Source organism: Python bivittatus, unplaced genomic scaffold (assembly GCF_059951505.1).
Source record: "Python bivittatus isolate LINGU-HERP-01145 unplaced genomic scaffold, Pbiv_v1 ctg000070_np1212, whole genome shotgun sequence".
Classification (NCBI taxonomy): Eukaryota; Metazoa; Chordata; class Lepidosauria; order Squamata; family Pythonidae; genus Python; species Python bivittatus.
In genome coordinates, this window is record NW_028277034.1 from 25,690,180 (window position 1) to 25,707,753 (window position 17,574).

Genomic DNA, 17,574 nt, shown 5'->3' on the forward strand with positions numbered 1-17,574 from the left:
TGTACCCAACTCAATTTGTTTATTAGATGTATATCCCACCTTTTATACAGGAGCTTAAGGCAACATACATAGCACTCTCTCAACCTATTTTGTCTCCACAACAGCAACCCTGTGAGGTAGGTTGGACTGGGACAGAGTGACTGGTCCAGAGTCACCCAGTCAGCTTCCATGACTGAGGATGTGGGTCTCCTAGTGTATATTAAAACTAATATATGAAAAGAAATGCATTAAAAGATACATACATATTTCCTGCAACTGCTTAATACCCTCCACCACACTTTCTTTAAGTTGTTGTAGAACTGGGATGAAACTGTTATTTATGATTGTACTGTAAAGTGCCATGGGCTGCCTTGCCAGGAGCCGGTAGGTTTAAAGTTGAGGATAGGTAAACAAATGAAACAATTTAAAGTTTGTTTGTTTGTTTGTTTATTTATTTATTTATTTATTTATTTATTTATTTTGATTGTATGCTGCCTATTCCTCCAGGCTCTGGGTGGGTAACAATACTCTAAGAAGCCCCTTATACACATGAATATAAAAATTTTAAAAAGCACCAAATGGAAATAACAAGTGTTGGCAACTGCACCTTCTAGTCAAACCTTTCTGCTCTGCAAGATGGAACAAGTAGGTCCTCAAAGCTTTCCTGAATACTATTGAATGATGAGATTGATTATTTTCCCACTGGAAGGAAGTTCCAAAGAATGGAGTCTACCACTAAGAATGTCTGTCTTTAAGACCCTGCCAGGTGACAATCCCATAGGGCAGGATCTGGAGGGAGTTGACCCTGTTTAATCTGGTGAGATGGATAGATGAGTACAGGGGAAGGCGGTCCCTTAGATAACAAGGTCTGGACCTTGTTAAGGCCCATATAGGGCCTTAAATATGACATCAACACCTTGAATCATGCTTGGAAGCCAACTGGTAACCATGCAGCTCCCAAAGTAGTGGGACAACCCAATTATATGGAGATACACCCATCATTGCCTCAGTCACTGGTGTGAATGAATCTGGCTGGGCCTTGGGAAGGGGGAAGAGAACAGACTGATGTTAGCCCTTTGAGGTAGGCAAGGTCAGAAAACAGAAACAGCAGGGATTTCAGGAATGTTTTGTACTGTTGTAGGGTAGAATAACAGACTCTTTAAAACCAGTCAGAGTTTCTCCTAACCTGTCAGGCCCAGCCCAAGAACAATGGTGAAACAGTTCACTTGAGTTAAGTTCCTTTATTTGCTTACACCTATAGACTAAATCTATACTATTGCAACAAGTGGATATACCTGGGAAATTCTAGAGAGTGACTATCCTGAACTTCTTTTGCTTCCCACGCTCCTCCTGAGGACTCTGTTGTCTTCTGTCTCCTTTCTCTTCATGGAATGCACCTCCTCCTTCCTGCCTAGTCTTGATCTCTGTTTTTATCCCCCACATTACCCTCCTCTTCATAGATACATTCCATCACATAACCACAACTTATGCCAAACAAGGAGGAGTTATTTTGAGTTTCCTTCTCATGCATTCCCCTTTCTCAGGATTGAGTAATCTTTTCTCCCCCCTTAATGCTTCTTTTCTGCCTTCCTAAGACCAGGTCTACGTTCTTTCACAACCTCATTCTGCACCAACAGTAGCTTCTGGATGTTCTTCAAGGGCAATCCATGTAGAATGTGTTATAGTAATTTAAATAGTTGGTGGCTAGGACATGAGTGACCATGAGCAGGCCATCCTGATCCAGGAAAGTTTGCAATTGGTGCACAAGATGCAGTTGTGAAAAAGCCGCCTAGCCATAGTTGCCATCTGCTCTTCAAGCAGGAGCTGTGTCTTGGAAACTCCAAAATTATGAACCACCTTTGAGTAGGGAAGTGAAACCCCATTCAGAGTGAAAGATGGAATTTCCCTGAAATCATTCCACCCACAAATCCAAAGCCATTCTGCCTTGGAGGAATTCACTTAAAATCTGTTCTTCCTCATCCAGATCCTTATAGTCTCTAGGCACTGGGCCAGTGCTTCTAGCACATCACCTGTTTGGCCCAGAGACAAGATGCATGATTGGGTAACATCAGCCTGCTGATTATACCAAACCTCACGCCAGGAATGACCTTCTTGAGCAGCTTCATATCAGTGTTAAACAGGAGTACATGGAGAAGAGTTCCTTGAGGCACTCCACAAATTAGAGGTCTCCAAATAGAGGTCTACTCTCCCATCACTACTGACTGGAACCAACCCTTCAGGAATAAGAACTGCAAAAAAGTTCTCCTGACTTCAGTCTTTTAGAGGTGATACTGTGATCAATGATATCAAAAACCACTGAGACATCAAGGAAGACCATGAAGGTTGCACTCCCCCAATTCTGGTCACTCCAAAAGTTACACAAAGGTCAACTTCCATACTGTATCCCAGCTTGAATCTTGCCTCCCAAAAGCTCAAATAATCTGCTTCTTCTAGAGTCCTTGTAGAGCTACCACTTTCTCTGCAAGATGATTATTTCTAAGATAATTATCCAAGACAATTGGATCAAGCAAAGGTTTTTTGAGCAGGAACACAGCCTACTTCAGAGGAAATACTTTAGACTCAAAGCAGGGTTGATTTATTACTTGGATCCAACTTCTTTCCACCCTGTGAGAGGACTTAACCAAGCATGAAGAGCAGGGATTCAACTCAGAAGTGGCAGATTTAACACTGCAAAGAGCTTTATCCACTTCTTCAGGACTCACAAATAATACTAGATTGTTTCACAATATAAGGCCACAGTTACTTTATTGGCACTGTCCAGCTGAACTTCACCTCATCTCAGATCTGAATGGTTTTGTCCTTTAAATGCTACAAAAATTCTTCACAGCAGCTGTTCAGATGGTCTTGGTGAACATTCTTCCTTAAAAGGGAATGAGTCACCTTAAAAAGGGCCACTGGGCAGCATTTGACAGATGCAGTACAAATGTCAAAATAATTTCTTTTTTTTGGAACTCTAATCACAATGCAAGCTTGAGCTTAGGCTCATACCAGTACCTGGTCAGGCTCAAAACAGCTCTTCCTCCAGCAATGCTCCAGGCATCTCCTTTGTTATGGTAGTGAGCAACTAAGTGAAACCCAGGGTGAAAGATGTTACATCCCAAGAATGTCTATGCTAACAGCTCATTGTTTCAGATGCTAGGTAATGAAGACAACCAAAGTATTATTATTTAGAAATTTGCCTGCTTCTTAAATATGAACTTAAGTGTGGTGAAAATAACAACAACACTAATTATAATATGAAGTAGATGTACTTGTGGCTGGTCTTGTCTTATGCTATGAGAACTGTTGCTCAATCCTAGTTATTGAATTGTTAAATTAATGTAGAAAGAAGACCTATACACCTTCTTGTAGCTGTGTTTTGTCACTGCTGACTTATTTGTTTAGGGAAGTAAATATCTAACCTGTTGTCATTTATATTGATAATATTGGTGTTTCAGAGACGTCAGACAAATATTTCTTTTCCATGGGTTTGTTCTTTTCTCTTGTTAAAAAAGCTTTAAAAAACTTTTGTATTATGTGCAATTTCATATCCAAATTTCTAAAACCATTGATCTCATCTAACTTTGCCATCACACCACAAACTTCAAAACTATATGATGTGATGATGATGTCACTGTCATCATCATCATGTTCATAATGCCAGCACTTGCAGTATAATCCAAATAATTGCTCCTCCTTGAAGAGAGAGATTTTTTATATCCATCCACTTTCCAAGGATGGAAACTGAAAACAGTATTTAATAGTGTACAGAGATGTAGCATGAACGTATCATTTTGTGGAGTCCACAACTGAAGAACTATTGAATACAGTAATCCTTCTTTACTTTTTAAAAACAAAATTACATACCAAAGTACCATTAAATCAAACAGGAATTGTACCTGAAAAGGAAAGTAAAATTAAGTTTGGTTTAAAGTTTAAGTTACAGCAATCCATCCATTATCAAATCTTGTTCTACAGTGAGGGGCAAGCTTTACTATTGTTTGCTGGAAGGCTAACAGAGCATTGTGGCTGGTACTTTGGGAGGTATGACAGACTTTTAGCAGAGGAGACTTTGGAAAGTTTCTAAAAATAAGGTGTAAGAAGACTGGTGAGTAAAGGTTCATAAGAGTAATTTATTTTGCTAATGCCTGGAATGTATATTGGGAGAGGTTCTGCCTAACAGAGCTTTTATGGTGCTTTTGGATGGATGAGAAACACTTCCTTTTAACTGTTCTTTTTCTTTCTCTCCAGCAATTGTAATGGTCCTGAATAGTATGAGTGTCAGCTGGAGTGCCCGCCTTCAGATTTTCCTAACCTTTTGCAAGCTTGTAGCAATTTTGATAATTATAGTCCCTGGAGTTATGCAGCTAATTAGAGGTATGAACTGAAAAGTAAATGCTATTTTATGTGCTTTCATCTCCCTCCTTCCCATCCTTGCCCCTACCAAAGAGTGCTTATGCCAGCAAAAATCTTTTAATTAGCCTCTGCTTGTTCAATTTAAGTTCCATACTGTCATGTAAATAACTGGAAGTAAAACTTGCATTACAGCATCTGGCTATGAGATCATATTGAGGCTCCTTCTATAATTTTTATATGGAGGACCAAAAGATTGTTTCTTGCAGCAAAATCAAAAACAAGCAAGCAGGGTCCCAAATATCCTTGTAATGATGGAAGACTCAAGCATCTATACTGTATGGTTTATATAGAAGAGTATAGTATATATGTAATACAACTTTATAGTCTTTCTCTTTATTGGATGCATTCCTCTATAAAGCAGCACTCCCACTAATCAGCATTCACTCTTAAAATGTTTCTTAAGTAGAGTCTTTAAAGTTCTTTAAGTGGATTAGCGAGTTCCATTCTTTTTGACTGTCTTTGGCTATAATAACATACTTGTACCAACTTTAACATGGTAGGTTTCTTATTGGGCTTTACTCCCAGGTTTTGCATCAATGCTAGTGCCTTGGTAAACAGATGCTAGTCATAATGTAAAATCTCTATTGGTGTGGATTAATATCACTTACTTTACTATAAAAAAAATAACATTTTTATTAGCCATTATTCTAACACTGTTTTTTCATTGTTAAAACATTTTATTTCACCATGATCTAATTCAGCTATGTAGTAACCAAGATTTTGGCTCTTCCCTTCCTTTTTCCCCTTCCTTTCTGTACGTGTAAAGAACTGCACAGTCTTAAGTCTTCTTAAAACTTAATCTTAAGGGATTAAGTCACAGTTCCTGTTAGATTCCAACATACAAACTGTGATTTGCCCAAGCCACAGCTGATAAATGAAGCAGGATCTGAAATCACATGCTGACTAACTGTTCAAACCATCTTTTCTCATACTCAGATGTAGTGGAAAGCTAACTGTGAAAAAAATATTTAAATTTACTTGCCCTGGATTAAAAAAAGACAGACAAGCAAGGAAATGAGTGCCAAAATATCATAGCATGGCGAACACAGTACAGTCATCTGAAAAAGAAAGTACACCCTCTTTGAGTTCTATGGTTTTATGTATCAGGACATAATAAAAATTATCTGGTCCTTAGTAGTTCTCAAAAGTAGGTAAATACAACCTCAGATGAACAACAATACATGACATACAGTATTATACCATGTTGTCATTTATTTTACAAAAAGAAGGCCAAAATGGAGAAGCCATGTGTGAAAAACTAAGTACACCCTTAGTGCTTCCATAGGTATGAAGAGACTAAGCAGCCAGGTGCTGCTAATCAAATGCCCTTGATCAGTTGATCATCAGCAAGTGTGGCTACCTCTAGAAAAGCTGAAGTTTTAGGAGTTTGCTGGTCTCGAGCATTGAGGTGTGTGTTAACACAATGTCAAAGAGTAAAGACATCAGCAATGATTTTAGAGAAGCAATTGTTGCTGCCCATCTGGGAAGGATTCTAAGGCTATTTCCAAACACTTTAAAGTCCGTCATTCTACAGTGAGGAAGATTATTCACAAGTGGAAAACGTTCAAGACAGTTGCCAATCTTCCCAGGAGTGGACATCCCAGGAAATTCATCCCAAGGTCAGACCATGCAATGCTTAGAGAAATTGCAAAAAATCCAAGAGTTACATCTCAGACTCTACAGGCCTCAGTTAGCATGTTAAATGTTCAAGTTCATGACAGTACAATTATAAAAAGACTGAACAAGTATGGTTTGTTTGGAAGGGTTGCCAGGAGAAAGCCTCTTCTCTCTAACAAGAACATGGCAGCACAACTTAGGTTTGCCAAGTTGCATCTGAACAAATCACAAGACTTCTGGAACACTGTCCTTTGGACAGATGAGACCAAAGTGGAGATGTTTGGCCATAATGCATAGTACCATGTTTGGCGAAAACCAAACACAGCACATCGGCACAAACATCTTATGCCAGTTGTCAAGCACGGTGGTGGAGGGGTGATGATTTGGTCTCATATGCCATGTGCTGTTCATCTGAGGTTGTATTTACCTGCTTTTGAGAACTGCTAAGGACCAGATGATTTTTATTATGTCCAGATACATAAAGCCATAGAACTCTAAGAGGGTGTACTTTCTTTTTTACACGACTGTATGCCATTGGAAAAAAGTTAATATTTTACTCCCAGGAGCAGTGCTGCATCATTCAAGAACCCCCCAAGTTGTTGATATAAAAATTGAGCTGCAATTCTTGGACTACACATTGCAATAGGTTCTCAGGCAAGATGTTACAAAAAATGGCATGGGAAAATTAAAAAAAACAAAACAAAACATCCAAAATATAGGCTAGTGTTTCAGTTATGAGTTCTGAAGTTTAAATCAGTCTCAAGATGCAGATTACACTCTAAATGCATTCATAATGGGAGATCTTATCAGTGCTATTACACCTGGCATTCAGGGACAAAGAAACTATTTCTGTTTTATCTAAAGAATGGGGCAGATAAATAAACTGAATTGGAAAAATTACTGTATATAGATTTATCTCTGGGATGTTTATGTTGGTAATATTTTAACCTTAATAAAATCAAAATCAACCTTGATGTGATTTTTTTCCTCCCCAGGAGAAACTGAGCACTTTAAAGATGCCTTTTTTGGAAATGCAGCCAGTGTCAAAGGATTGCCTCTGGCTTTTTATTCTGGAATGTATGCTTACTCTGGTTGGTAAGTGATACTGCTGATTTACTGGTCAAATGGTTTTTGATTAAGAAACTTCTTGTGAAATAAATTCTAACTCACAGAGACAGTGCCTGCAGTTTTTCTTTAGTGTCTCTTTGATGCTAAGTTTGGGATGGGAAGAGTCCCTGTCCTCATGAAAGTTTTGATGGTGAATCCCAAAGCAGGGAGTTTCTGAGACAGGTACAAAGGTTACTTGGCATTTCAGGGTGTGCAAGAAAAGGTCTAGTAAAATTGCCACTATCTATGTCACTGTTTAATTTCCTTTCCACAGAAACCATATGAGGTAAAAGGTTAAGTATGATAGATTAGATTATATTGATTCTACTTAGATTAGTCTTGCTATTCTGGATTCACGATCACACTGGGTCATGAGGCGGCTTCTTTGGTTTGAGTTTAGAGTGCCGTGAGAATCCTGCCACTGTGGTTTGTAAATGTCTTAGTTTACTTATAAACTAAATCTTTTTGATTTAGGCAACAAATCATGGCTAAAGCAAGCCATATCTTAGTCTGAAGTGTAAGCCCATCCAAAGTTTAAAATGGAATGCAATAGGATTCTTGTGATATAGCAAATCAGAGCTCAGTAATTCCTGCTATCTCAAGATTAGTGGCAGTTTTTCGTTTGTTCGCTAGATTTATATCCCACCTTTTGTTCAGGAGCTAAAGATGGCAGACAGAGAGCTGCCTCCTCCTATTTTCCCCCATAATAAGAAGCTTGTGAGGTAGTTTGGAAGCACAACCTGCCCAAAGTCCCCCAATGAGCTTCCATGACTGAAGATGGGCTGGTATCTGAGTCACACCAGTGCCAGTCCAACACACTAATCGCTACGCCAGTTTGGCTCTTTCAAAGACATGGTTTTAGAAACTATGGCTAGAACTGCTAGTCAGTTTTACTAACAATTATAACAGCCAATATTTTGATTTAATGTAAGGCAGGTTCCTGATTGGAGCCTTATTTCTGGTTTTGTAGAAGTTGACCATATACCATAAAGCTTGCTAAGCCTCACCTCCTATACCACATTTATCCCAAGCATATAATAAGAAAAGCTATTCAAGTAAAGAAATATACAGAAATGGTTATAAAAGTCATGACATTAACAACAACTTTGTTTTTATAGGTTTTATCTCAATTTTGTTACTGAAGAAGTGGAAAACCCTGAAAGGCATGTACCTACCCCTTCTCAACTTTTAGCAAAATCCTTAAAACTTTTAAAATGTATAATGCTGGTGAAAAGAGGGAAAAGGTTGATATCTAAGACCTATATTTTATTTAAGATGATCTTGCATGATGGTCAGGTTGTTTTTGTTTTGCAGACTTAATCTGAATGTGTTCTTGCTTCAAGGTTTGCTATTTTTGACTTGACTTGGCCTGAGTTAATAAGCAAGTAGATCTCTAATCATCCTTTCAGTCATATGAGATAATTTCAGTGGATATTACTGGCAAGGCCCTAAGGAAGAGTTAAGACTCTTAATGAAGATTTTGTAACAGATGCTATATCTTGGATATAAGTCAGCCAAGTTGTTTTGTGATTTCATCCTACTAAGACCTAATTTAAATAAGGCAGAACCCTGTAGACAAAACAGTTGATGATTTAAATGGCAGCATACAATTAGACCATTTATGTACAGACTTAGAATGTTAACAATCTGTGTCCTAGGAGGATGTTTTGCTAAAGTTGGTAAATTATCCAGTGGATACACAAGAATTTTAAAATGAGATGGCTGTTATATGGAATACTTATATGCCTCCCACCCCCAATGGATTTCTTATGTTTAAATCCAACTGGGGGATCATGTAAGAATTTTGGAATTCTGGTGGACCTTTACTACCAGTGCAGAGTAATAGTGTTGTTATGTATTCTGGTATGGGCATAAGTCCAAGTTTGGCAACTTGCATTCCCAGAACAGTCCTTTCTCCCTTTTGGCAACCTTTGAAGTTCTATCCAAAACTCATTGGTGTGATGGTTGAAAATTGGCAAAGTGGCTTCCTACAATTTTGAGGTGGGCCAACGTGAACATTTAGGTTAATCCCTAAAATGTATTTTACATGTTTAAAAAAGAAGCAAAATCCTTCTCCAGTGCCTCAAAACTGGAAAAGAAATAGAAAATTTTAGTCCCACCCACATACCAATCTTAATCATTGGCTCATACATCAAAAATATTAAGAAAGTTCACCAGAAAGTTGAATTCTCTTGATGTAAGTTGAAATATTATATAGTTGCATGGATATCCAAGAACTGCTAGCAATATGTTTGTCAGGTAAACTTAAGATTTACAAAAGACTATAAAACAATATATAGTATAGCTTCCAAAACTAAGTGATTCTATATGATTCTAACTAAGCAATTCTAAGTTCTAAAACTCTTCATTTTGCAAGATGTTGAAAAAGCCTGAAATAAGGAGAAGGGTGGGGAAAATGTGGCCAGTATGTATAAGTGAGATCCATATCAGCTAGCATACTGAAATGGACCATGGAAGAAGTCTGTAGACAAGCAAATTTGTCTTATTGTGGACACAGAAATGATGGCAGGTTGCATATAGCTTATTTTCCTTACTTTGGGAATGTTGTTGCCTTCTGTTTTGCACAGATATGTAATTTTCAAGCTCATTTAAATTGGTTCTAAAGAATATCAAAACCTACTTGGTTGTCTCAGGCCTAAACTATAGGTTATTTGCATATTCTCCTGTACCATTTCCAGATTTTATTTACTCTGTCATATGTGCATGTGACAGTCCCAGGTCTTCTAGGGCTCTCCACAGCTTGTCATGATCGACACAGTTGAAGGCTTTCTTGTAGTCAATAAAGCAGCAGTAGATGTTCTTTTGATATTCTTGAGATTTTTCCATGAACCAGCATAGATTTGTAATGTGGTCACAGGTGCCATGACCTCTTCTGAAGCCAGCTTGAACATCTGGTAATTCCCTTTTGATGGTTGGCACCAAATGTTGTATGATCTTAAGAAGAATCTTGCTAGCATGAGGGGTGAGGGCAATTGTGTGGTAATTGGAGCAATTTTTGACGTTGCCCTTTTTTGGCAATGGAACAAACACTGATTATTTCCAATCCTGTGGCCATGTTCATTTCCTACTTTTTCTGGCACAAGGCTGTGATGGTTGTGGGTGGTTCAGGCCTCAGCAATTCTGCAGGGATGGTATCAACCACTGGGGCCTTGTAGATACAGACTTCTATAGAAGGTGGGGAAGCCTCATTCTTCTTTGCAGCCCTTTTGTTTGGAAAAATGAGCACTTGAAAAAGTCTGAGAAAAGAAGACTGAAGGAAGACATGATATCAGTCTTCAAGTCCATAAAAAGGTGCCAAAGGGACGATAGTCAGGAATTGTTTTTCCTTGCCACAGAAACTATAACCAGAATTAACAATAAAATTTACAGTTAATTCAATTTCATTTAAATACAAGGAAAAATATCCTGATAGTAAGGTTTGTACAATAGTGGAATAGTTTACCTTCAGAGTTTATGTGCTCCATCTCTGGAGGCTTTGAAGAAGAAGCCAGACAATTTTTTTAGGATGGTTGAACTGATATTCCTGTACAATGCGCAGAGTTGGACTAGATGCTTATAGTCTCCTCCAAATTCACAGTTCTATGATTTCATGAATTATGTGTGCATAGCTAGTAAAAAGTGCCTGCTACACATTTCTTAGAAAAAAGTTGTAAAAAATATATTTAGATTTTTGTATGGGCTTATTAGCCTGTTTGCAAATTGTTTGGAAATAAGTTAAAACAAATGAGAAGTCTAGAAAACAAGAAACTGGGCAACATTAACAGATTTTACACATCATTAACATCTGTACTAATGTGGAAATGCAGAGATTTTGTTAGCTGATTTGGTCCCCAAGAAGTAGACATTGTTTCAGTGGCAGAAAAGGCTGAAGAGTTTATAGAAAACTTTGGTCTTAAAACACACTAGAATACTATCCCTTAAACACATTAGTACTATCAAATACTATCTTTTTGTAGACAACCTCAGAGTGAGGAGATATGTAAATCTAACCAACTAAGCAACCAAGGCAGATTTGGGGCTCACAGGATTAGATTGCTATACAGTCCTCTTGCTTGCTTTGCTGTGGGGCTTTTATTTAAATCTGCCAAAGTTCACATTATTCAAGCTGCAAAATTTTCTTTTGCAATGAATTTTCCACCTAGAATCGTTACTATTGTCATGAATGACATCAGTTTTGTAATTTCTCCAGATGTATAATTGGTGATATTTTGTGAGGAACTATATATACAAATTAGTACCTGGAACATGGAATTGCATAATGAACTTGTCTGTCTTGGGCTTTGCCAAAACAAATGCTTGCTCCAAAATCAGTCACAGTTATGTTTCCAGGTGCACTTCATGATGCAGAAAAACGGCGGTTGGAATTCCTATCATCAGTTCATGCCCAAACAGTAATAATTACCTTTATGTAACATTAGGATGACTGTATGCTGGAAAATAATTATGTGGCAAGGACTAATATTTGTACCTGAAGAAATGAATCTATGTGACCCAAGGCATATGTTGAATTAGAGTTAAGCCATTGTGCTAAACTGAATCCTTTAAAGAATGATTTCTGTAATACGTTTATAAGCCTCCCCCCCCCTCACCCACAAGACTACAATATTCTTTTTTCCTCATTTGATTTGGAACAAACACTATTTCATTTTATTACACTGACATTACTTCTCATATGTTAAAGGATAATTAAGCAACTATTTTATAAGCAACAAGATGATGCAAAAGAATAAATAATATACTATAAGAATAATTTAATTCAATAAACTGTAGAACAATATTTGATAGCCAGTTTGGTGTACCAGTTAAAGGTGCCAGGCTAGAAACTTTGAGACTGTGGGTTCTAGTGCAGCCTTAGGCATGAAGCCAGCTGGGTGACTTTGTGCCAGTCACTCTCTCTCAGCCCTAGGAAGAAAGAACTGGCAAGCCACTGCTGAAAACTGCATGGACTTTTCCAGGCATTCACCAAGAGTCAAGGTTGTGTCAAAGGCATAACAACAACAACACAACAACCTTAATCCAATAAGAATGAAGCATATAAACTATCGAGTTATGTAATTAGGACATTGAATCCCAACCCAGTAAAAACATCCATCTTGTATATATTTTAAAGCATTTTATAAAGATCTAGGTAAGTTTAAAATGTGACATGAGGCTATAAATATGAACATCCCAATATAAACTGATCTAGATATTTGGTATTAGGAACTGCTTCTAAAGTTTTTGGCTTCAAATGATTAACCTGTAAATAAATTAAAACAATAATACTTGAAGGCAACATACTTTAATAGTCAGAATGGCCAGAAACATAGACTCAGACATTGCTTTGCTAGTAACTCTGGTTAAAAATACAAACAAAAAACCAGAATTTTTTATTTACATATGAAGTGGACCTTTCAAAAGTTTGCAAATGTTCTTTTTCTGCTTGTTAAATAAGTTTGAGGCTGTTCTATCAATTTATCATTGTTTTAAAAGTTACACTGTGAAAATAATGTATTATTGAGATGTATAGTATTTGTAAGCCTACTCTTGGGTTGATAAATCATGCCTAGTGCCTGTAGAAATCCAGAGAATGAATTGCTTTGTTATGACCTTGAGGGGTCTTAGATTAGTCAGTTCGTCTATTAGACTTGCTGCACTGTACGTCTCACTTCATTTATTCCTTCTGTTCTTGAAAGCCAGGATGCTACAGATTTGTTGCCAGGGTTTCATATCATTGCTCATTTTGGAAAAGCAGAATATCAGAATGGCACCCATAATCTTTTGCGTTTTTTAAAGATCAGGTTTAAATAATCTGACTGTCATATTTAATTAATAGACTGTCTGCTTCCGATTTATATTAATTAATGGCTGAAAGTCTCAACATCTTGAGTCAATGAGAAGTGGAAAGACAAAGCAAAATAGTGGATATATTTCCAGTGTTAAGCATGTTGACAGAAAAATGAGAAACAAACAACTTAGAGCTGAAGAAATCATAGCATAGCATAGAAAATCCCAGTCCTTCCTGAATTTTGGAATGCCATATTCTAATGCAACATAACTCCTAATTAAATCATTAACTCTCACGATGCTTTAAAGAGCAATAATAGACCTAATTTTATTTATTATTTATTCATTTATTCATTTATCAGATTTATATGGCCACCCATCTCTCACAGGGTGACTCTGGGTGGCATACAATAAAACCAACAATTAAAACAGAATAAAATAACCAGTTAAAACAAATAATTAATATGAATAGAAACAAGATTGCAAGAGGGTTAAATTAAGATGTTATACATGGTGCAACCAACATGTGGGCTCCCCAGGCCTAATAAAAAAACACAGACACACACTTTGAGGGCTTTCCAAAAGGCCATAAGGGTTGGGGCTAACCTCAGCTCAGGTGATGAACTTCTAGAAGGCGGATACCACAGCAGAAAAGGCTTGTCTCCTGGGACCTGTCAGATAGAACTCCTTGGCAGATGGGACCTGCAACATGCCTCTTTTGCTGGACCTGATGAGATGATAGATTTAATCAGGGAGAGGTGGTACCTTAGATAACCTGCCCCATGACGTGTAGGACTTTAAAGGTCAAAACCCGCCCCTTGTATTGAAATTGGTAACCAAAGCAGCTCATGGAGCAGAGGTGGAATGTGTATCCTTCTAGAAGCACACATAACTGCCCATGCCATTGCATTTTGCACCAACTGAAGCCGATCCAGAGGGATATCATGGACAATGGTATCGAAGGCCACCGAGAGATCAGGGAGAGCCAGGATGGATACACTTTCCCCATTCTGCTCTCACCAGAGGTCATCCAAAAACACAACCAATGCTGTTTTTGCCCCATGTCCAGGCCTGAATCCTGACTGAAAGGGTTCCAGATAATCTGCTTCATCCAGGGTCTGCTGAAGCTCCTGTACAACCATTTCCACCACCTTCCCTAAGAAAGGGAGACTGAACACTGGATGAAAGTTGTCCAGTATGGTGGGATCCAGCTATGGCTTCTTGAGGAGGGGACAAACCAATGCCTACGTAAGTGATGAAGGGGCAACCCCCTCTCTCAAGGATGAATTCAACACCACTAGCACCCACCCACATGTCACCTCCCCAGCCAACCTTGGCCAACCAGGAGGGGCATGGGTGTAAAGAGCAGGTAGCTGAGCTCACAGTCATAAGGACCCTGTCGCTTCCTCAGGCCCAACAGGTTCAAACCATTCCCAGTTAATGGCAAGACTATGCTCCAGGCATCTCCACAGGACCTGCACTAAGGCTGGAGTCTAACTGAGAATAAATCTGAGCAATTTTGTCTGACAGATGCTCTGAAAATTCCTCTGTGTGGCCTTGTAGGTGAATCTCCAGGCCCCTCCCCCCACCCAAAAGGGCTCAGGTCATCTGGAAAAAGGCTGCCAGGTGGCAATCTGTGGACACAATAAGGGCAGAGAAGTATTGTCGCTTTTGTTCTAATTTTGTTCACTTGTTTTGAATATTCTTGACATATGTTTGTTCTGACAAAATAGAAAGTTTTGGGGTGTTTTGGGGTGAAACAACATTTACTTTGCAGGCTGAATTATAACAATTGGCCTTTAGAAAGTTGGTTCACTTTTATGGTAGTTATTGTTTATTTCTTGGTTTGTTTGTTTTGTGCAATGAATTGGGTGACTTGTAGCTCCTTTGGAAAGTAAGGCCTGCTGTGAAGAGAGGTTCCCTCACGCACACAGTGTCAACCCTGCTGTGTGACAAGATAAAATGGTTTGCTTTTGGCAGCACTATGAGGAGAAATAAATGATGTTGCTAATAGTTCAACAAGGTTTTTGAAAACATTGGAACTGTGGGTTGGTGGTAGTAAGAAGGGAAATATTTCAGATGGCAAAATATACTGATTCAGTATTGTAAATAAATTCTGCTTAAGGATGTACTATAGTACATGGTTAGCCAAGTCACAGCTTAACTCATACATTTGGGCATGCACAGAAACCCATAGAATGATAATTCTGAGATGTGAATTAGATCTATAACTTGTTTCTAGTACAGAAAGTTTTGAGATTTGGTACTGAGTAAGTGTATAAGAGAAGTTTTGCGTCTGTCATAATCCAAGGTCATTCATTAAAACTAACTGCTAGAAGAAATAAACACTTCTTCAACTTAAAGAAAGTTAACTTATTTTTTAAAATTGTAAAATCCAAAAAGGAGAGGGAAAACAGCAACAAAACTAACACACAAACACACACACAAAACAAGCAGGGGGGAAAAAAGCAACAGAAATGTATTACATAAAGACAAACTCATTCAGGCCAAATTTTAAACACATCTTTAAATCTTGACCACTCAGAATAACTACTACTTAGGAAGGGATTATGTGTTATTTCCAAACACATAATTGTTTGACTAAAAGGACAAGTTTAATAAAAGCACATTTCCTTGCTTAATGTGGTATATATTAATTCTATCCATGAATTACTGGTGCAGGCTTTCACTGACGGTATCTGTTGAGCAGTGTAGATCTCAGGGTTTAGTGACCGTGGTCTAGAAAGCAGATTTTCTGACATTTCACCAGCAACTGTGGATGGCATCCAAAGTTCCTGGTGAAACATTAGGAAATCTGCTTTCTAGACCACGGTCACTAAACCCTGAAGCTTAACACTGCTCAACTATCCATGAATTGTCATAAAATTATATTTTTGTCATTTTACTCCTTAGCGAGACTGAAGTATCCTGCCCTAAGGAACACTTTGACTACCTTTTTTAAAAAAAATTATTATTCAGCTTCACATCTTAAAAAAAAAATGCATTTGGCTCAAAGCCAGATTTTATTTTCTGAGGCCATTGTGCAAAATAAGTAGTGCAGATATAATAGGCTTATACTGTAATCTTTTATCTTGATGTAATCAACAGAGACATATCTTAATCCTGCAAATGCTTTCTGAAGCTCATATTTTCATGTAAATATAAAAGGTGCCTATGTACCTTATCATCACTTTGAAGGGCATGCCTGTCACTATTTCCTTTCACTTCTATTCAGTATAAAGTATGATTTTGAAATAGAGAGCTCAAGTTCCATATGACTAGATTTTTTAACAAATAGAGAGAGAGAGAGAGAGAGAGAGAGAGGGAGGGAGGGAGGGAGGAAGGAAGGAAGGAAGGAAGGAAGGAAGGAAGGAAGGAAGGAAGGAAGGAAGGAAGGAAGGAAGGAAGGAAGGAAGGAAGACCAGCAACTTTACTTTTTACATTGATTTCTCAGTTTGAGAAGTCCACCATTCCTCACAGTAGGCTCAGCCACTCTGAAACATCTTTGTTTATTCTACATATTGTAATCCAATATAAGTCACTGTAGCCTTATAGGAAGTAGATGGGACAATCTCATTCTCCTGCTAGAATGGGAATTTAATTAAAAAGTTAGGATACATCATACTAAACATAATGATTCTGGTGACATGAAATACAAAGGGTTTGGTCCAGATTAAATTAAGTGTCTTTTATTCCCAGTGAAATAATTATATTGTAATTTCACTACAATATAAGTGTGACTAATGTACTCTTCATCAAGGAGGTTGTTATGAAATTTCACCATCGGTTTCTTCATGTACCTGTAATATATTAACCAAGTTTTCCTTGTCCAGTTTAATAGACAAAGCAGATTAACCTGGCAAGTGCATTTCCTATCTAAATTACATGGCCATTTTATTAATCATTTCACATTCATATACTTTGTAGTTTCAGTATGTGTGTTTTATGGAATGAAAGTAAAAATTCTTTCCAACAGGAAAATTCAAGAATGCTTTTGCCAAGGAAATTTGGCTGTCACAACCTATATTAATGATCTGTTTGTGTTCTAGTTAAAGATAAATCTAACCTTTATCTTTAGAATGTTATCATTTACCAGTAAACTCTGCGGATTAGCACCTGAGTTTTCATCTTACAGGATTTGATATGATTATTTAAAAATGGGCTACAGTATTCTTTTCAGAATTTCATATTTTTCAGGATCATTTAACATAACATTTAGAATAGGCAATCTAATCTCAAACATAGATCTGTTTAGGATGAATAGATTCATAAATGTTTTTACTTAGTAAAAGAAAAACACAGTATAATTTTTAACTAATTATTCCTTCATGTAATTAGTAATCAGCCATATATAATTTGTGGGATAGGCATAAGTAAGATCCAGACAGAATTGTTTGTAATCAAGGAATCTTTCTATATAAGCCATGAACTAGCAGTTCTAAGGATGAAACTGTCAAATGAAAAATTGTTGGGAATAAAGCAAAGTTAGATGGCCAGGAAAGCTATCCAGGGTATGGAGAGAACATTGGGAAATAAACGAGAAAGAAATGCCCCAGATATTATCTTTATTTTCTTTGGAGAAACAAAAGATAAGCGGAAGCAGGAAAGGTCAGGCAAAATGTATAGCTTTGGGGGCAAAAGGAACTAATCATTAGTGCTGGCCTTACT

At 37.6% G+C, this 17,574-nt stretch overlaps 1 protein-coding gene across 1 annotated transcript in view; it reads left to right on the top strand.

The window, feature by feature from the left end:
- SLC7A11 (solute carrier family 7 member 11) overlaps nt 1-17,574 on the top strand; it is a 64,291-nt gene that overhangs the window by 13,133 nt on the left and 33,584 nt on the right. The window contains exons 4-6 of the mRNA XM_007430906.4: nt 4,231-4,356; nt 7,008-7,107; nt 8,238-8,282. Of these exons, the coding sequence (XP_007430968.2) occupies nt 4,231-4,356; nt 7,008-7,107; nt 8,238-8,282 (271 nt within the window). The remainder of the gene's footprint in view (nt 1-4,230; nt 4,357-7,007; nt 7,108-8,237; nt 8,283-17,574) is intronic.